Here is a 20,926-nt window from a genome sequence, read left to right on the forward strand (position 1 = left end):
TTTCAGGCAGGGAGAACACCATACTAGAAATCAGAACTAGGGCCTTGGCCCAGTCCCGCCAATGCCTAATGCTATGATCTTGGACATGTCTTCTTTGTAGAACAGAGATACCTCTTCTTTGCCCTAATGTTCCAGAATTCTGTGATCAAAAGAATGCATTTAATGAAACTGCCCTTTGAATTTTTTTTTTTTTTTTTTTTTTTTTTTGCAGTACGTGGGCCTCTCACTGCTGTGACCTCCCCCGCCGCGGAGCACAGGCTCCGGACGCGCAGGCTCAGCGGCCACGGCCCACGGGCCCAGCCACCCTGCGGCATGCGGGATCCTCCCGGACCGGGGCACGAACCCACGTCCCCTGCATCGGCAGGCAGACACTCAACCACTGCGCCACCAGGGAAGCCCTGAAAATTATTTTTTAAGAGCCTTATAAACACAGTCTCCCTGTCATTCAGAAATAACATTTTTTTGCCTCAGAAGGCTTATCAGTCAACATTATGTTGAAAAAGTCAGTGTCTTGTTCCTAATCATAAAAATAATACCCAAACAAACATTTACCAAATGCCTACTACGTGCTTTATATGAGATGTTCTATGGGCTTGCTTTAAATATCACAGCAATCCCAGGAAGATAGTAGGATGTCACTGTCTTTTCACAGAAGGGAAAATTGAGGCTTATAAAGGTTAGGTGACTTGGCAAAGGTCACACGGCTGGTGAACTGTACTTCAGCCTTTAAACCCAGTTGTCTGCAACCCTCATGTGTAAGTTGCTTCAACTGGTTGTTTTCAGATCTAAAACTGTATTCTGGAAAGAACTCCAGGTGGGGAACACTAAAATCAAACCATTATCATATGTCAGTGTCTCACCATCAAAGCTGAGCCAGAAAGCAGCCTAGTGAATCTGTGCTCTTCCACAGTCTTGTCATGTTCCCTGCAGTTCGCATTCCTGATCTAAGCTGTGAGACTGTCGACATGTACCATCATGTGAGACATCACATACATATGCAGCTAAGTCATATACATCTAAATATTTAGCAAAACCAGATTTCAAGACACTCTAAAATGTACTGCAAAATGTACAGCATTTATTCACATACAGACAAAAAGGCACAAATTCTACTAAATAGTTCAACAAAAAAATACAGCTGTCCTCAACTAGTTTTATAAATACTTTCAAAAAGGGGGTAGAAATAAATACAGGATTGGGCCATGTAATATAAAATAGTCATCTCTACATATACTTTGTTTAATTCTGATTTTTAACTCTTCATGCACCTTTTTTTTCAACTTTAGCTGAATGGACACCAAGCTAGGCACATAGTGAAAAATCCTCTGTACAAGGTTACAAATGTAATGACAAGTTTGTCCATTTCAAAATAATTAAGATTTGTACACAACACATATAACCCTTCATTTAGATTTTGTGTTTATAACCTAACAAATGACATTCCAGGCAACTTTACAAAAGTTTAACTAGCCTACATTTTGACATAATACATTGATCATAATCAAAGATATTTCTTGGTCAGGATGCACAAGGAAAGATAGATAAAGCTTTAAAAAACAAAAAAACAAAAAAAAAAAAAAGGAGAAGGAGAAAAGAAGAGCAAATGGTTCCGTACTCAGAGTGCAAGTGGGCAGGTTCGGCTGGCTGGTTGCCGCTCATGCGGCCTCATACAGAGTTCCCAGCAGGACATGAAACTCACCCCTCACAGAGCTATCATTACACTGCCAGAGAATCTGAGCTCTGTACCATTTGCATTTCAAAGCAGGAATTAAAAGTGTGGGCTTTTTGTTTTTGGGTGTTTTGTTCTTGTGTGGGTTTTTTTTTATTTTTTGTTTTGTTTTGTTTTTGGTTCAGCATAACTTGGAACGTTTGAAAGCTTTTCAACCTAAATGTGGGGAAAAAACAGGTAAGGCATTATTTTTGCACAAAACTAGCATTCCTAATAGTGCAAATGAATCTGGTACCTCTTATAATGGTGAGAGGTCATACACTTACTAGAATTAATTTAGATTTTCTTTCTATGGCTTGACAAATTATCCCTCTATATATTCTACTCTCACCCAGAGCTGTTGCTGTAGTCAAAAGATAACTGTAAATCGAGTCCACCTTCTTCTGTATCCAGCAAAAGGTTTTTTGCTCATATGCAAAAAAAAAAAAAAAAGATTTTTAAATTATGCCGAGTTAATGTACAACTTGGATTCATAAGAAACTTCTAGTGTCTGTAGCAACAGTTTATCTGGACAACAGTCTTTGAAAAATGAGCCCCATAGCTCAAAAATAGTCAATCTAAAAACCTGGGTCATTCTTTCCCCTCCCCTGAATTAGCTACTAAAATGTATTCGAAAAGTTAAGACTTGGTTTGAAAATGTCATACATACAATGGGGATGTATCAGATCTACTATTTGATCATCTGATAAAACTTGCATAGCAAGATGGAATTCAATAAGCCTTTTTCCTTGTTGACAATCGTCCGGAAGACTTGAAAGGTAACTACAGAACTCAAAGCATTACTCATTATTAAGTATCAGAATGTCCCTGCCACATGGAAACAAATGTATAAATGAATCAGGAATCTGAATACTGATATTAACAAACTAAAGGATAATTTAGGGGAAGTTGGGCTTGTTCCAAGTGCCCATAATTCTAAATCTCATTGCTACTTACTTAAACTTTCCTTAAGTTTGATTCACAACTACATTGAATTCCAAAAAAAAATTAACAGGACCTTAACACTATCCACTGTCTTAATACATAATGCACTGCAGCGAGTGCAAAAACAGAACATTGTACTCAAATTTAATGCTAAATTTATTATTGCTGATAACTTACTAGTTATTGCCGTTTGCAATTAGAAAGTCCAAGTTACGAACTAGAGCTTAGAACTCTGACTCCAGAAAACCTATTACACTTAGATCTCTTTCCTGTATAACCTTGGTCAATCAATGGTAAGAGGTTATCGCAACTTATTGCCTTTCTATTTTTTTTTAAATATAACCTATTTTGCTTTTTTTTTTTTTTCCTTTTTTTTTTTTTTTTTTTTAAGGAATCTGTTCATGTTGGAAGGCCGGATACCCCAACATATGCACTAGTGGTCGGCTCTGGGAAATATGAGTCACCAGAGTCTGGAAGTTCATCACTTGAACTTGAATAGCCATTGTATTGTTGGAAGCCAGATGGCCAGTTTTTGCCAATGGCCAGCGAAATCCCAAGCTGGCCCAAAAAGCAGTGGTTAGGGAAGAGAAAGGTCAAGAGGACTGGTAAAGACGGGACCTCAACTGCCCTTTCTTATAGATGGAACTTTGTAATGGCTTCGCTCTCCACCAGCCCTATATCCACAACCCATGCAAGGGCTTCCGGCAGCAGGACCTTGCTTACATTTACCCTAAATCTCCAAACTCCAGCAGCTCTACCCTGTCCCTTCAGATCTTCCAGTAATGACTTTTAAATTTTCTCTTCCCTCATCTGCTATATTTACACATGAATCCCCTAGAGTTACTGAAGCTTCAGAGCTACTGCCCGTATACTATAATGCAACAAAAACAGCCTTGTGGGCCAAAGTATAAATATGACTTCAAGATCCACCACAGTCCTAGAAAATAAGTTTTATGGGCTATTAAATGGTACGTGAGCATTTCTCAAGAACCATATCTGATTCTGTATATTCAGGTAACCAAGAGTTTGTGCTTTGGGAAGAATACAGAGGGCAATAAAAACTCATGAGGCTTATTTAAAAAAGCCTTCCCTCTTTAGAAACATTTCATCCATTGTTATTTTAGTGTTTAATTCAGCCTCTAGTCTTAGCAGTGTCTTAACGGTTACAATCTAACTCTTGTGTTTCCTCAACAAGTTGCAAATAACACACTTCTCACAACAATGATTTCTAAATGACTCAAAAAAAAAAAATTCAATCTGAATTGCAAGTAAATGTGTTTGTGCAGCTCAGGAGTGACGGGTTTCTGCTCATCCCCCGTGTCCGAACTCTCGCCTACCCGATGACAAGCCCGTGGTGCTCCCAAGCCATCTCTGCTTCATCAAGAGGCCAAAATGCTTCTCCTGATAATGTCTGTCCTCCTGTTGATAGTGCTGCTGGCATGTATACATTTCTTTTCTGATGCCTCACTCTCTGAGTCACTCATTTCTACATCAGGGACGTACCCGTCATTCTCATTGTCAGATTTCAATTTGCTTTTTGCCCTTTCCTTGGCTGGAACTCGGCCTAAGCCCAAATAGGGGTAGTCTGAGTGCTGGTGGCAGGCCCCCTCGTGGGCCTCTCCCTGCTGCTGCCGTTCCCCCTTCTTTGGAATCCGGAATCCTCCCCAGTTTTTCACTGGGCTAGCAGGTGTTGTAGGCACTTTGACTGCAGTCTGGTTATAGTTTACTTTGATTAGGGAGCCGTTGCACTTGGGCACCGTCTCTTTCCTCGTGCCGGGTGCTGACTGCCCCACTCCAGGGGAGGTGGCAGCTCTTGTGTTGTCCACATGCCTCTGGGACACGTCTGTGGACCTGAGAGGCTTGTGACTCTGTTTGAAAGGTCTGTCCTTCAAGTCTCCCTTACCAAGATCACAATGAAAACGATGGTCTCTTCTGTTCCCGTGGTCTGGCATCACCACACCATTTTTCTGTTGTGCTGATATGAGACGTGCTTCTGCAAAGGTCTTTTCAAAACTCAAAAAGCTCTCTGGGACCACCATCCCCTCCCTTCTACTGCACAGGTCTGGCTGCTTTAGCAGGGTTTTGCCTTCACTCCCAGCACTGTTCTGCAATGGATCTCGCTTATGGGGCTTTTTCATCGAGTGAACCAAGGAAGTACCCATTTGCTTCCTGAAGAATGCAGAATGCCACTTCAAGTCCTCTATCTTGGGGGCATCGGGGCCCACAGAAGGGCTGTTAAACAGAAGCATGTTTTCCAGTGAGGAGGAGGAGGAAGAAGAAGGCGGCGCACCTACGAACACAAAACCACACATAAAGGAAAATTACAGCAGAGGCAAATCCAGAACAATAAAATTCCAGACCCTTAGCAGGGCCTACTAATGCAGACTTCCCACCCAACGATAAAACATACAGCCACCCACTTTGTAAAAGTTCGGTTTTTATATAGTAAAGGTATTACCTGCCGTGAGAATCTGAATACTCAATATGCTCTATTTTCTAAAACAGCTTAAGTTCATGTACTTTTTCATGAAACAATGTCTTTTCAAGGAATACATTTTCCATCAAACAAAATAACTGATCTGATTTTCAAATGGGATTCACTGCGGAATCCGTCTGCGGTGAAGCAAGCAGTGCTTCCACCCGGTCTCAGAGCAGCGCCTGCCAAGAGCTGCCACCTGCCACGCCTACAGACGGGGCGGGGGGGCGGGGGGTGCTGGGGTGGGGAGTACCACAACCACGGGGCGGGGACTGGGGCTTTTAAGGTTCTTTCTCCAAATCATTTACACCCTCACAGGGCTACATGGCTATGATGAGGATAAATACACGTCAACTGTAAAATAAAGGAAGGTGTTTGAAATCATTCTTGACACAGAGTACATCTGTTTACTCTCATATGTAAAACCCATTTGCGGAATTAAACTGAATTGCCATCCAACACAAGGGTATGTTAAATTGGTGTTTTTCAAACATTTCTGAGGCAAGTCACAGTAAGAACTAAGTTTCACAATGTAACCCAGTAAAAGCTCACTTTTCCTGCAATCCTATTAGCCTTCATCGCCTGATAGGCACTCTGACAGTTTCTGTTCTGTTTCACTTGTTTTAATGCTAGTGATGACCTGATAAATTCATCTCACAACCCGGTAATAACTTGTAACCCTCAGTTTGAAAAATACAGGGTGAATTCATAACATACTAGAGTTCATCAGAAGGACCACGTTCCTGCAAGAGCCTCCAGAGCTTCTACAAAGAGCAGTTTTCATGTTTTCTGAGGTATGAACCACCAGGAAAACAAGGTCCCACCCCAGAGTAACAGGCAGGAGCCCGTGTGAGAGCTTAACTGCTGAGCGGAAACGGACACTGCACGTAAACAGAACAGAGCTAGCAACTCTAAACGTAAAATTACCATGACCGTAGGGGAGGGTGTTTTACAATCTGCTGGTTTAGAAATGCCTGCTTTCTCAATAATCAAACTCAGGGTCAACCGTCACACCACACGTATTATTTCTTTTATTCAGCCACCTACTGTGGGAAAATTGAAAGGTAAGAGGGGCTGACAATTTTCCGAGCTCTGATTTCTCTCTTGACTTGGGATCCATGTCTCTGAAGAGCCTCTGACTCTCATAAGTATTGTCTCCACCGAGGACACTCATCCAGCAGAAGGGCCCTGCCCATTATCGGAACCACGGGACAGTTTAAACCATGGACCCTCGTGACACATGTAAGTCAGGGCCATCTCTGCCTCACTCGGAATCATCTCTCTTACAAGGTAGATCAGTGTGAGGCACGAATGACACAACTGAAAGTCTGAAACTGGAAGAAGAAAAAAGGCATCCTAAGGGGTTTCCACTTCATTCCCTGGGGCAGTTCACAGGAAGACTACCATTGCTTCCAACCCATCATACCTAGTGTGGGTCATTCCTCAGAGGGTGGGGAGGACCCCTTTTCCTGTTCTGGAACAGCAGTAGGACTTCTGAACATAGATCTGCATTACAGCTGTTACACAAAGCACTTCCTAACCTTGTTAAGAAGCTCAACCACTTACCAAAAAACCTCAGCCATGAAATACAAGGGGGAAAAAAAAAAAAACTGCCTGCAATAACCATGAAAAACGACTCAAGTGAAATCAGATGGAAACGTTCTTTACAGCTTATTTTCATAGGTAATCACTCATTATGTAAGGACAAGAGTCACAGAAAGCCCTCCACTGGCAAAGCTCCACAGACAGAACCTGCACTAATGATCCTGGGCAACAGCAGCTCGGCCTCTGCAGCTGGAGGCTGGGTGATATGCACCAGATAGCCTCGGGGCAGGGGGCTGCTGTTTACACACGGGCAAGGCAGAAAACAGGTCCCCTATTTTATTTGCATTCAAGTAGGAATAATGGAGAAACAGAAGTTCACCTTAAAGAATCTGAGTCAAACTGCTTGTACTTGTGATACCCCAACTCAGGAAAATTTACTTTAAAAGTTTGACAACTAAACTCTAAAGTCTAGCTGACGATATACACTTGATATATCTGGGAAATATTTACTCTTGGTAAGGAAATTACCTAGGATAATATTATTAATTCGTTAATGCTATCAAAACAATGTAACACACTTCAAGAATATCATTTAAAACTCCCCAAGCTTTTTTTCTCTTTGTTCGGCTGACCAGTTTGCCTCTAGTCACACATATCCAGTTAGTTTTAGGTAAACCCAGAATGTGGATTTCAACATAATAGGTTATAACAACTTCTTTGTTGTATCTGTGTTTCCTAATCTACAGAGACGAAAAGCCACAAAAGCAGAAGGAAAGAGCAAGCCGGTGGACTCTGTACAAAAGGCAAGCAGTGCAGACACTGCTGCTTAACTTCAAAGGGCAGCAGACACGAGGTCCCCTAAGACCTGCCTGCTCGTGGGTCATGGTTCTGCCTGATCCGCACTCAACAGACTCCTCCTCCTCTGAAATCCTTATAACGCCTGCTTTCTGGGGCTTCTGATCACAGAACGTTAGTGCTGAAAAGCACTTCAGAGGGCAGGATTCTGGACCAAACCTCTTACAGACCAACAGAGTCCCGGAGAGGTTAAACAACTTGCCCTCCTATGCACTTGATCTCAAAGTCACTGAAGTGTTCTCCAGAGTGGGGGTGGGGGGGAGTCCATGTCTTAGTTTTCTTTTTCTCTTTGCCAGAGCAATGCAACATAGCACTAAATAAATATGTTGTGCTGAATCTCAAAAGTATTCAAAATTCCAACTACACCAAAATAATCCACTGTGAATGTTATCTAAACACGGATATGTGCCTTAAGTACACAGTCTTAAGATATATTTACCATATGTTACAGGTAGATCCAAAGGCTAGATAATTATAAATCTTTTTAGGTATCCCCATGATACTTTACATTTATCAAGTGCTTTGCAATATGTAAGTTACTCTTTCGAGTCTCACAGTAGTTCCCAGGAGATAGCTGGAGATCTCATCCTCACGTTACATGTGAGGAAACGGGGGAGACTTGGAAAACTTAAGACTTGTGTTGAGCCTTTAAGCAGACAATATAGGATTTGACCCATACATGAGGCCCAGTTCATAGCCCTCTCCTCTAGACCATGGTGCCTCGAATGCCTAAAGATTTTCTTCAATAACAAAAGCCTTTGCTTCTTTGATTCTTCTACAGTGTAAAAGAAAATTAAAGAAACTAGCATTTTTTTCCCTTAACAGAGGGCTTACAAACCCCTGTCCTATTGTTTGACCTACCGGGGCTTAATGCATACCTGAAACTCTTTCTTGCTCCAAAAGCTTAGTGTAAAGATTGAATATCTGTTCCTGGACTTTGCACACAGATCGTTTAATCTTTTCCCTGCGGGTCACCATGTAAGTGAGGTTCCGAACCTAGAACGTAGAGAATAAAGATTCTAAGTAAGCAATACATTATAACAGGACTTTGGTGTGTTTTTTTTGTTTGTTTGTTTTCTCTTTACCTGAGAAAAATTTGTCCTACTAGGTCCTTGAGTGACTTTTGATATCCAAATGTACTTTAAACATTTTAGCTAATCGCTAAGCCTCCCTTTGGGGTGCTGACAAGTATTCTGTGTATACCCCTCAAGGTGGGTAGCAGCGCAATAGAGGCTGTCAGAGGAGGTCCTGCTCCTGCACCACACCTGGCCATAGGCTCCTCCTGGCGAAGAGACAGACAGACGCCCATCGGTGTCCAAGTCCAAACATGCCAGCTCTTGCCAAAGGACTCTGCTTATCACCCCCTCAGTATCCTCTTCCCAGGGATTCTATCGTCAGAGGCTTCAGAGCAGTTCAGAAGCCACCTCTGCTGCACTTCATCAAGCATCTTCTGAAGATGGAACTAGATAAGCATTAGGGTCAAGGGCCATCAGAGGGAGAAGCCCCTCACAGTGTCCCCACACAGGGCTCACCAGAAGGCCAAGTAGTCACCAGAAATCCAAGTAAACTTCTTTTGTTGACACTGAACTCTCTGAATTACCTTGGAACTTACAGGTCGCTAATGTGTTCCTACAGCGCGTGAACACCTAGGGAACATCCTTCTTGCTTTGCCATTGACTTGCTAGGTCAGCCTCTCAAGGCCAGCCTTCTGTATCACCACCTGAAAAATTGATACTGCCCTCTTCCCGATTCATTGGTCAGTAACTGAGAAGACCCCAGCACTAGGAGCTCCACTTTGCATCTGATGTGCAACCACTGGGGAACTGCATACAGATGCTCATTAACCAGTAGTAACTAATCAACACTTAAATTTGTTCCCCATTTTCAAAGCCACCTGTGATCAGTCAATACAGAATCACAATTTTAATGACTTAATCAATAAACCCCCTTAAATCTCCCAGTCCTAAAACCTACTGGTAAAACCTGATTAGATTGCATGGGCCTGAAAACACAAACATCAAATGCGACACACCAGATAACACAATTAACCCTTTCTTCAGGAAGATGTGGACAAGGCCACCCCAGTAAGCTCAGTGGCAAGACTGAAAACAGTGACTGCGTATCCCCGTCAGCCCCTACACCAAAGGCGGGACTACACTCTCCAACGCCTGGGCAATCCCTTCTCCTGCCACCTTCCCCGAAGGTCACTAACATTTTGGCAGCGAGAGTAGCAACAAGCGACACACACGGCCCTGCATTTTGGCTTATGTACAGATACACCACCCCTAAAGAACCCTAACAGTTCCAGCTGTTCTTCCCCAGTTGTGTTCAAGGCAGCCTCCTTTCCAAAAGGACACGAGGCATTGAGGAACGGGTCAGCTGGCTTTCACATTTGCATTGTTCACGCTGTAAGTGATGTAATTTCCTGGCCTAAAGCAGGACCACCAAGTCAGGCTTCTCTTGATCCTAACCGCTTCACTATTTGTTTAGGATCTTCCTAACACTTCTTGATAAAAATAGAAATTATCTTAAAGAACTGAGAATAAAATTACTCTTCCTGTCTCGAAGTAAATCTTATTTCAGTGTCATTCACCCTGGTTAAAGCACATTCTTTCTCTGACAGCCACACACCCTCAGGCCAGGAAGTAGGTGTCCTTTATAAGAATTCTGACCAGTTTGGGGATGGAGGTAGCTAATAGGCGACTCTCTTTGATAAATATTGTTCCACCCAGGGGAGATTAAGAGTAGAAGGTCAAAAAGAGGAAGGGGCCGAACCTAGATCCTTATCACAGGCTCAAAACAACTGGAAAACATACAGAACGGTTTTTACATTAAGACAGGGAATCCAACTTGTGGAAATAGGAAATGGAAACAAACTCTCTGACATCCTAGGAATGGACAAGGTTACTCTCCTATTCAAGTCAGATGTACAAAAGAGATACATCTTTGTTACTTAAAATTGTCAATGGAAAGAGCAGAGCCAGAGAACCTGAACTTTGTATATTACTCAAATTTAATTTTGGTGTCTTCAACCACTTCCCCCAGGAGAGATTTCCACCCTGGCTGTTAAGTGGGAAAATCCCACTTCCATTCCCCATGATTTCTGATAAGAGACATCTAACTGTGACCCCAAGAAGCAAAGGTCAGGGTTTTCAATTGGAGCAAATCAGTCCCTGAATAAACCAGGCCGGCTGACCACATTAGTATAGTGAGTGCCCTAAACCTTACCTCTCTAATGCACAGAACACCCTAAAGGGCAACTTCCATAAGCAGCCCCTGTATGTAGAGCTGACCTGAGGCTCTGTCCTCAACACACACCCTGCTTGGCCCTTCCTGTACACTGCTAGACTGCTAGACCTAGCCTCCCCGCCCCCGCCCCCCGCTTCATCTTCTCCCAATTGCCAGCGAGGTAGTATGCAAAACCACCAGCTCTTGCTGCACCCTCATACCATGTTAAACCCAAGAGTCAGGCTTTCCCCAAAAGCAGTGGTTCCCAAACAAACACGGAGAGGCCCTAAAACACAGAATGCTGGCCTCCAACCCCACCGTTTCTGGAGTCAGAGGTGGGATCCAAAAATCTGCAGGTCATGTTGCTGCTGGTTGAGGACCACATGCCGAGAACCACTGCCCTCAGGAACTCAATAATGATCTCAAGTTTTCCTGAATCCCAAACATTGCTTGCAACACTAAAGCTTAACATGCCTCTTGTTCAGGGACAACTGTAGCCTCTGTCAGACTGTCAAGAGGTGACCATTCCACCAAATGTTGAGTAAAATGGTCCCCCGGGACCTGGCCCCTTTCGGTGCCCCAGGCAGGAGTGCAGAGGTAGCATGTTTTTTATCTGAGCAAGTACTCATTTGCTGAACTCATGTTTATTGCATCCTTTAGAAGACAATGTTTGGGGGAAAGGAATCCCACCAGAGTGAAGTGGCAGCCCTGGGAACTTGGCATGGCACCCGCCATATATCGGCAATCGTGTCTTCAGGTTCCCAAACCCTCCTGAGTCCATTCCTGTCATCTAACTTTCTGATCCAGAACTGGAAGCCAGATGTGCAAAATGCCCCACGGTGTATATCTGCGGGAAAGAGCAACTACCGTTATCATTCAAAGAGGTGTCTGCCTCTCTAATGAAGGCTACTCACTTGTCAGTTCTGAAGTGACCACATGCCTTGATCACAGTCCCACATATTAACCTGCTACGAAATGCTGTTGTGTGAACTGGGCTGGACTTTAAGTTACTTGAAAAACAGACTTATGATTTATTCTTATTGTCACCCCTGCCCTGATGAGTCTTTGGCTTAATACACTTCTTGTTTATAGTTACAAATAACTGTGCACTCTGGGGCATGGCGGCCAAGATTTCCAATTTTTAAAGCCTCCACCATTGCAGGCCTCATGGAACATTCTGGAAAGCACATTTTTCATTTTAATAAGCCCGTTTTAAACTGACGCTAAATGCCCTCAAATCTCTTAGACTTTTTAATAAAGTAAATATAAGTAATACCACACACACAAAAATCCTGATTTATTCCCTGTTTCTCATACATCATTGGCATCATTCTACTTAAAACGCAACAGTGATGACTCCAAAAAAAAAAAAGTTTAGAATTTAATCATAAGTGCGTGTTAATCTGAGTAACTTAAGTACAGAAAAGAGTTAGTACACCACAAGCATTTTCTACACTTTTATTTTGTGGTGATTGCGAGACAAACACAGTCCAAACATTAGACTCGTCGTCCTCCCTCCTGAGGACTATCTGATTCCAAAGCTCATGCACCCCAAGTACAGCAGTTGTCAGGGTGGGATAAGGCTTCTCACCAGGATTCGAGTTTCTCCCTTCTGAATCCCTTTCTCATCTCTAACCAAAAGGCCACACATACATGTGGTTGAGAGGCGAGGTCTTCTTTACACTCACCACCAGGGGGGGCACGGGAGCACAAGAGCCTCACACACCCTCTTCCCGCCTGGCCTCCGCCTGAATCCGCCTGAATCCGCCTGAATCCGGAATCTTAACCTGGTGCCTGGAAGGGGCGTCACAAGCAGCCCGCACCGTCAGGTACTTTTAAAAGGGTCTCTTCTACGGAACACTTACAAGCACTCTCACTGCTACGCCTTCTCTACCAGGGCAGTGCAGGTCTCTGGGAGAGCTCGGTCTTTCGGTTCCATACTTCTCCCCTGTCCCTATCCTTTGCCTACACTCTCGCTGCAAATCACCTCTGAGTCAGATTCTCTCCCAGGCAGGTGAACCACCGCCCCCATTAATAAGTCAGGCGCTTGGGGGAGACGCATTAACCGTTTCAGGCCACTTAGGTGCCTTTCAGCACGGGCTGCTTTGGGCCCGAAGCCTCAGTTCCATCTGAGCACTAATGAATTTAATCACTGTCGGCAGTCGGGGCAGTCAGGGGCGCTGACGCGAGAAAGCGCTCTAAGACACGTCGCCGACCAGAGACTACCTGCAGGGAGGAGGCGGCCCTTGGGGAAAAGCCAGCCCGCTCCTAGAGTTATGCCTGTAGCCTGTAGCCGGAAGGGAGGTCCAGACTGGGACTCCAGAGGTACTGGAGAGTGGGCGAGGCGCCAACCAGCCAACAGCTGCAGGAAGGTGCCACCAGCCGAGGCTCCAGGAAGCCAGGAGCCACCACGCGGGCCAATCCAGTGGTGAGGGCGTTTGAAGCGCGCTGCGCGGGACCGGGGGCTCCCCGGGTCAGATCGGAGGCCCCTGTACACCAGGAGTCCCGCCCCACGCCCACTCTAGACACAGCACACAGACACACACGGATACAGACACACATGCACACACAACATATACACAGCCTGAGTGATGACTTAGCACCTCACTGCCGGAGTACCCTGGGGAACAGATATGCATGTGTATGGCAGTTCATGCACACACATCAGCACCCACAGCCTGCTCTGCTCAGCGACTGTACCGGGAAGGCCCCCGTCAGTTAGACAAGAGGCAGAGCTGCGTCAGAGAGGCAGTGCTTCCCTCTCCTTAATGAGCCCATGACCAGCACCGAGAAAGTGTTTCCCCAGGTTCAACAAGAGGCTGCCCTACCTCTGCCCGCCCCACCCCCTCACCGTTAATTAAATCCACTCTGGTTTTCTAACTCAGTTTGTAAACAATTCTGAGCCCACCCCTTGGGCATCTTCCTGGGGGGCTCAGTTCCCTCTAGCTCTAGAATGAAGGGGGGAGGGGGAGGGGAAGACACACCCCATTTGATCTTCCAGAAGAACAGTAAGAACTAACGAGAAAGTGTTTAAAATTAAATCAGAGAAGCTCCCCACTCTGTGGCCATCTTGTGTGTGTGTACAGCGAGTTTACCAGCCCATAAATAGATTTAACCAACACAACCTCATGCTGAAGTATGTACAAGGGTCTGAGAGTAAATGCACTGGCTACCACTCCTTGCTCTGGGCAAGCGGTCGCCTCTTTGCAATCTTCTTCTCTAAGTCACTACAAGGTGTCAGTGTCAATCATTACCCTCTCCAGGTCCTGCCGCAGGTGCGTGAACAGCTGCAGCCTCCTAAACAAGACATCCTGCTCCCGCTTCGCGAGATTGTCCTCTTCGTCCTTCTTTGGGGTGATCAGGGGCTTGTTGAAGTTGACCTTCCTCTTCAACTTCCAGTACTGGTACAGGAAATCCACGACCTCCTCAGGCAGCCGCAGGGCCCTGGCAACATCCAGCAGGTTGACGAAGGTGTAGAACTCATCCTCCAGCTGCTGCAGCTTTTGCTTCCGGACACTCACCCGGTGGGCCTCCTCTTGATTCTGCTCAAGGCTGCCAAAGGGCTCCAGCGGATCCCGGGGGGAGCACTCAGGGGCCCCATTCTCCTGAGCGGCCCCCTCACTGAGGCTCTCCTCGGGCTTGCGATGTGAGCTGTGCTTCGGGCAGTAGGACTTGAACTTGACTTCGTCGTTCTCAGCCAAGATGGTCTTCATCTCCAGGCCCCGGTCGAAAGCACAGGTCACGTGGAAGGCTGTGCGGCAGTTCTTCACAGAGCACTGGCAAGAACACGCAGACAGCAAGAGGAGAGAGATTAGGGAGTGACAGTGACTGAAGCCCTGGGTGCCAGGCACCCCCTCCCTACACACGCACAGGAAGAGCTGCACTTGGAGCTCGTGCCGGGACAGAGAAGCTTCACGTAGATTAACCCTGGCAGATCCAGTCGTGTCTTAAATAAGCTACAGCTTGGGATTTAAGGGAACTCTTTTTCATAAACCGAACCATAACTCTCTTAGAAAAGCAACTGCATCCAAAATCGCCTCTTAAAGCAGACACAGTCATACAGATGGCACGTGTAGACAAAGGGGGCCCCAGCACTCCGATTATACTCAAGAGAACGTGTGCTCAGTATGCAGAGTATATTCTGAGGCATTCATTTGTCTCTTCTTATAGGTCTGGGCTTTTTTAACGTTTATATAAAAAGCCTGAGTGGTGAGAATCTCCTCAGGAAGAATGACCACTAGCCAGAGTTTTTAAAGGAACGTGGATCCTCCTTTCTAAGCCACAGCCAGGACGAGTCCCAACACCAGTGGGAAAATAAACGGCACACTCATCCTCCAGCAGTGAGAGCTGCTCAGGACTGAGGAGGGTGAATTAGAAACTCCCAAAGACTAGAAAGGAAGAGGAGGCCAGGACAACCCAGGACAGGAAGGACAGGACCGGTCTCCGCACCCGAGGAAGCTTTGCCAGACGCAAAGGCTTCCAGGCCAGTGGGGGACAAGCTCTGAGATCTGTGTGCGCTTCGCCTGGCAGCGCAACCGTGAGGGACCTGCTGCTTGTGGGCCAAAGGGAGGTCAACGTAGAGGCCAGGCCTCACCCAGCTCTGCCCCGGCCCCACCAAACACCGCCCTCCCCCCCACCGCCCCACCAGGGGAAGCCCGTAGTGCCTGGATCCAGAGGGCAAGCCAGAGACCTAGCAGGAGAAAAGTGATTTCTCCCCATCTGATCTTGCTAGGCGAATTCCTGGAAGGAGGTTCCTTGTGGTGACTGAAGCCAGTCCCTTAAAAAGCAACACTGTATTGTGTGAGGCCAAGGGATCCGGGCACGCCAGGGCTGCAGACAGGAGCAGAACTGAGTGGCCCCAGGCCAGCTGAAAAGCTTAATTAATTAAACTCATTCAGTAGAGGCCTGCACAGCACCCCCACAGATCGCAGCAGCGTGGGTTGGGGCTTCTTCCCCTAATCATTTCAGTCTTTAAGAGGTGACTCACTGCCAGTCATGATTTCTTCCATTATTAAAAAGTTGCTTTTACCCAGAAGTACAGAAAATCTAGCTCCCTTCACAGAAAATCAATTCCCCCACTGAAAACACTTAAAAGCGCATGAACTAACATAAATCTGTAATTTTATCTATAATAATCTCAATTCCAAGAAATGTGTGAAATCAGCTTTAGTGGCAGAACACACACACACACACACACACACACCCCTGGTCACTATCAGTACACACACACACACAAACACACCTGGTCACTATCAGTACACACACACACCCCTGGTCACTATCAGTACAAGACAAAGTGCTCCTCCCTCCTAGCAGGCAGCCAAGTGGGAAGTAAAGTGGAAACAGGTGACGGAGACACTACCAGTGTTTGGCTTAAACGACACTTTAACTCAGCGCTGCGACCTGAAAAGAGGAACTCGCCACGGCAGAACATTTCTACGGGGCTTTGTAAAGACGCCAAATGGCCTTCCTCTGGGTTTTCCTATTCAGGTTGACTCAGCAAACAGATGTTACAGAAACGTAAGCCAGAGCCTTTCCAGCTGCAGACATTTCAGACAGGAATTCTTTAATAAAATCAGTCTATTCTGTGAAGATATGAAAAATCATCAAAAACTTCCTTGGCCTCTCCTCCTTCAAATTCATGTTCTGGGAAAAAGAGGTCAACGGCAACAAAAAAGTCATTTTATCGTCTCTTTTCAAAAGAGACACAGAGATCCCAATTGACCGCCTCCTGGAAACATGAGTGAAGGACCTACTCAGTAAAGGGCGTAATTTCTATCCTCAGAAGAACATCGGGTAACTTGGAAGAAAACGATTTCCATTTTCCTTGGTTTGCCCCAGCCTGTTCCCTACAAGTGTTCGCACGGGCTGTCTGCACACACACACACACACACACACACACAGCTCTGTGTCTTCTTTTATTTTGTGGCTTTTAAAACATTTCTCCTTCACTCCCTCCTAACACAACGCTCAGGCCAGAGGCTTTTGTCATGTTTTAATTTTGAGCAGATTCCGTTCACATACAAAAATCTGCACTATTTTCAAGGTCCACAGCCAAATCCCACCAGCTGTCTCATGCCTCACCCTCTGAATATTTTGTTACATTCTGGATTCTTGAACACCAGTGGAAGTGATAACGAAGAAAAGCACAACAGCTTGGCGTGTAAAATGAAAACTTTTAAAAAGAAACACCAGTGAGTGGATACCTTACAGAGAGGAATATTTATCAGCCAAAATACAAAGTGAGTTTGCCAAATGAGGTCATTTCTTTAAAACCCCCGACTGGCAGTTTGACCGAGCTTGTGGAGAGACAGAGAGAGAGAGAGACAGAGAGACAGAGACAGAGAGACAGAGAGTGTGTGTGTGTGCGTGTGCGTGCGTGCGTGCCGAGCCGTTGCGTGTCCTGCATCAAGAGGGCAGCCGCCCCAAACCGGCACCTCTGCCCATGGACTGTGACGTGGGGACCGAGGAGGAGCGGCGTCCCTGAGCTGGTGGCCCCACAGAGGCAAAGGGCCAACGGCAGCCACAGACTGCACCTGGAGACCGCGGTGGGACAGCACCTGAGGCCTCCGAGGTCACGACTGTCTAGACGCCAAAAACGTGAGGCCCGGAGAGGAACTTCTCAGGCAGCGCTTTAGACAACACCAAGAAACAGCGCGCCATCAAGTCTCTCCGTGATTCTGTTATCTGCCTCATGGCTGTCTACACCTGCCTGTACGTGGACACAGAAAACTCAGGCCGACTTCTTACGTACAAGCTCCCCTCCCCCAGCCCCACCCTCCCCCACAGGGTACCATAAAAAAATCAGATATTCAGACTGGGCAGAACCCCTGGTGCAGCACCTCATGGGTGTCCCTCTACCCACCCGGTCGGTGCTCCAAGGAGTCCCCGTTTTACCAAATGCAAAAGGGTTGGCGTGCCAAGCTGATTTCCAACAGTGCGCACCGCATCAAGACACCCCACGCGCACACCTCTGAAACCAGCGGCGTCGGGGGCAGCCGCAGAGGCGGGGCTGCCGCTCGGCAGGCGAGAGGGTGACTGAGCCTCCAGTGCCGAGACTCCAGTTCCTCCCCAGAGCTGTCGGCCTGTGGAAAGAGCTGCAATGCCAGGCTTGGGGCAGGGAGGGAGGGAGAAACCAGATACAAACTGTAGCTGCCCTGCAGCTCAGGAGGACTTCTGAGTTGCCCTGTGATGGTTACAGCTGGGGTTCCAGTCACACTGGACACTATCCACCAATAAAGGTGTGCATACTGGGCTGGAGACGTCCCTCAGCAACCTCAGAAGGGCTGTGAGAACCTCGTCCTGCTTCCTGGATTCTAGTCCCATCTCCGAACCCTGTGACGGTGAGTTCAGAGCCCTCCCCCATCCCGCTCCCCGGAACACAAGGAAGGGTAATGACGCCATCCCGACTAGGCTGGTTACCTGTATGGAGGCCCCAAACTTCTCATTGCAGAGGCTGCACACCAGTGCCCACCGACTGCTGGGGATGTGAGACACCTTCGTGATGGGCTCCATCTTCTCGGGGCTGCCAATGCTCACCTGGAGGCCCAAGAAATAACAAGACAGGGTGGCAGAGGTCGTCAGACAGGGGCTGAACACAGACAGTAGCAACTTAGAGATCCATTCCTTCCCCACAGCCCTCATACCAGAGGGTGCCAAGGGGCACCCACCCTCCAAGCGCAGGTAAAACCCCACTTTAAAGCATCAGGACAGCACAGGGGCCAGCTCTGGGCCAACTCCACGCCCTCCTCGCGGGGTCATCTGACACAAACGTCCTGTTTGTAAAAACACTCAGACACCCAGTGCTCACTGCTCACCCGAGTGACAGCAAAGACAAGGTAATCTACTATACCTCTGGTCCACTAAGAAGTGGTCAAGACTGGAAACCCGTCTTAAACATACTGCAATCAGTTGTGAACAATGGAGTAGAAGTAAATATTGACCACCTTTAATCTCTCTCTCAGTAAAGAAAACCATTCTCTTCAGTCAGAAACTATCACTACATACAAAGCGGAAAACTACCAAGATAAACAAGGTCCCCTCCCTCTCCATATTCAGCCTGGATCACTGAACTGCATCCCTGTTAATACCAAACCGTGAGATCCCAAGCTACCAAGACCCAAGTCGTGAAGCCTCAATCCAAATCACTCCCAGATACTTTTCCTCAGGAGGAAAATGCACCAAAATCATATGCCAAAAAATGCTGAAATCTGAATCACAAATGACAGTCTCAGAGCGAGCCGAGCAAGTTAAATTAGTCAAGGTCTGGGACGTGAAATACATTAGACCAGACCTGAAATTAAAAAGGTTGAGACTAAGTAAGAATTTTAATAAAAAATCACAAAAATGTGACCCAGAGCAGTGGTTCTTTAACCGTGACGGTGCTGTATGCATGGCTCACCGGGCCCAGGAGTTTACGGCCCATCCCAGGGAAAGGACAGAGCCACACACCCAGGCCGCAGCGCGAACACATGCCGCGGGTCTGCTTCTGGGAGCGTGACAGCAGCGGAGGGTCAGCTGCAGTGGCATCAGAAGGGAAGTCTGAACACCTCCACCCAGAGTCCAACTCACTGCTGCCTCCAGGTAACATTTCCACAAATTTACACACCACTGACCACATGACAGCATGCTCAAGATTCAACTTAAGGTGGAAAAAAGGGTAGCAACTCAAAGGTGTCTTTTTACTCATCAGCTACAATGTGGCCCAGTGATGAATGGCTCCCTGTGAGGATGAACAGCCACGGGCTCCCAAGGTGAACCACCAACAAGGGCACCCACCTCGGGGATCCACAGCGCACAGCTGACGTGGACCCACTTGGTCCCACTGCGGGTAGGCTTCATCGCTCCGCCTTTCTTGGGACACAACAAACACTTGGGCTGAACCCCCAGGGCACACGTCCGGCACAGCCAACTGCCCTCTGGGACCTTGAGAATTCCGTAACAGGCCTGTAAAGCCACAGCACATCCCCAAGGAAAAGAGAGAGAAAAAAAGAGTTATTTTTACCCTGTGTGTCTACAAATTTTAAAACGCCTAGAAAGACTTTAACAGAAGCACCCCCAAAATAGAGGCACTCCTTTCAGGAACAGTGCCGGGCAGCCTCACAGCAGCAGTCAGGAGGTGGGTACAAGGTACAACGTACTTACCTACCAGAGGGTGGTCCTGAAAACTACTTGAGGACAGAAAGGTTTGTAAAACATCTGCTGTGTTGCTACAGATACCCATCTATATACCAAGTTTCTAAATACTGGGCAGTAAATCCTCAAAACTCTCTCCAGGGCTAGATGGCGGAAGGCAACCCTCTCTGATTTACTGATGTAGGTGGGCTATAAAGTGAGGGAAAAAACACAAAGCAGCTGAGAGCCTCCCAAAGCTATTACACGAGACACCAGTGAAAACGAGAAGGAACTAAGGACCAGCCTCGCCCCCTGGGCTAAGCAAGCTCTACTGACCAGGCGCCGACACCCCGCCCCCCTCCCACACACAAGTGGGCACAGCAGGCGCAGAAAAATGAGACATTCTAGACAAAGAGAATTTGGTCTCTTTGGCGGATATTTAAAACAAAGCCTGCTTTGCATAAGATGGTAAATTACACAAGACAGCAAAAACTGCAGGAATCAAGGCAACTTAAAGTCATTAAGACCGTTCAAAGAAAGAAAAGGCAAACGTTAAAGAAGTGAAGAAACAAAACCATGATGGTACCAGGAGCACATTCAGAGCCTTTTAAAAACACCAAACTGTTCAGAACTTTATCCTTAAATGAACTACAAGTCAGGAAGTGGAGAGACAGAGTAACATAGTTCCAATTCTCCAGACAGGAAAAACACAGCCGCTATGCAATCTGAATATCCAGGACGCAAAAAGGAAACCACAGGATGATAGTTCAGGGAAGTTAAGTGACACTAAGATTGGAGCTTAGGAGCGCTGTGTCGGTGCCATGAATGAGCCACTGTCAACACAGACTTACTGAAGGAAAAAAAAAATTTTTTTAATAGAGCTAACTGACACTATTAAGGTTTCAAATATCAGAAAGGTCTGTATCAGGCACTCTAGACAAAGTCTCATTTGAAGAGGTAATTTTTTTTTTTTTTTTTTTTTTACTGGAAAAGCAAGTCTAAGTAAAATAGAAGATTAAATAAAGGAGGCCTGAAAGGCAAGTCATGAAGAACAT

The 20,926-nt window shown here is 46.4% G+C and overlaps 1 protein-coding gene across 7 annotated transcripts in view; it reads right to left on the bottom strand.

Annotated features, from left to right (window-relative positions):
* Window positions 1–1,056: 1,056 nt before the first annotated feature.
* The window catches only part of JADE1 (jade family PHD finger 1), a 56,957-nt gene continuing 37,087 nt past the window's right edge, over window positions 1,057–20,926 (bottom strand). For all 7 annotated transcript variants that reach the window (XM_082611539.1, XM_082611537.1, XM_082611535.1 and 4 more), the window contains exons 7-11: window positions 19,536–19,703; window positions 18,180–18,296; window positions 14,012–14,533; window positions 8,408–8,525; window positions 1,057–4,943 (exon numbers count right to left, since the gene is read on the bottom strand). In XM_082611539.1, the coding sequence (XP_082467665.1) occupies window positions 4,033–4,943; window positions 8,408–8,525; window positions 14,012–14,533; window positions 18,180–18,296; window positions 19,536–19,703 (1,836 nt within the window). In that variant the 3' untranslated portion in view covers window positions 1,057–4,032. The remainder of the gene's footprint in view (window positions 4,944–8,407; window positions 8,526–14,011; window positions 14,534–18,179; window positions 18,297–19,535; window positions 19,704–20,926) is intronic.

Source organism: Mesoplodon mirus (assembly GCF_964341445.2).
Source record: "Mesoplodon mirus genome assembly, chromosome: 2".
Taxonomy (NCBI): Eukaryota; Metazoa; Chordata; class Mammalia; order Artiodactyla; family Ziphiidae; genus Mesoplodon; species Mesoplodon mirus.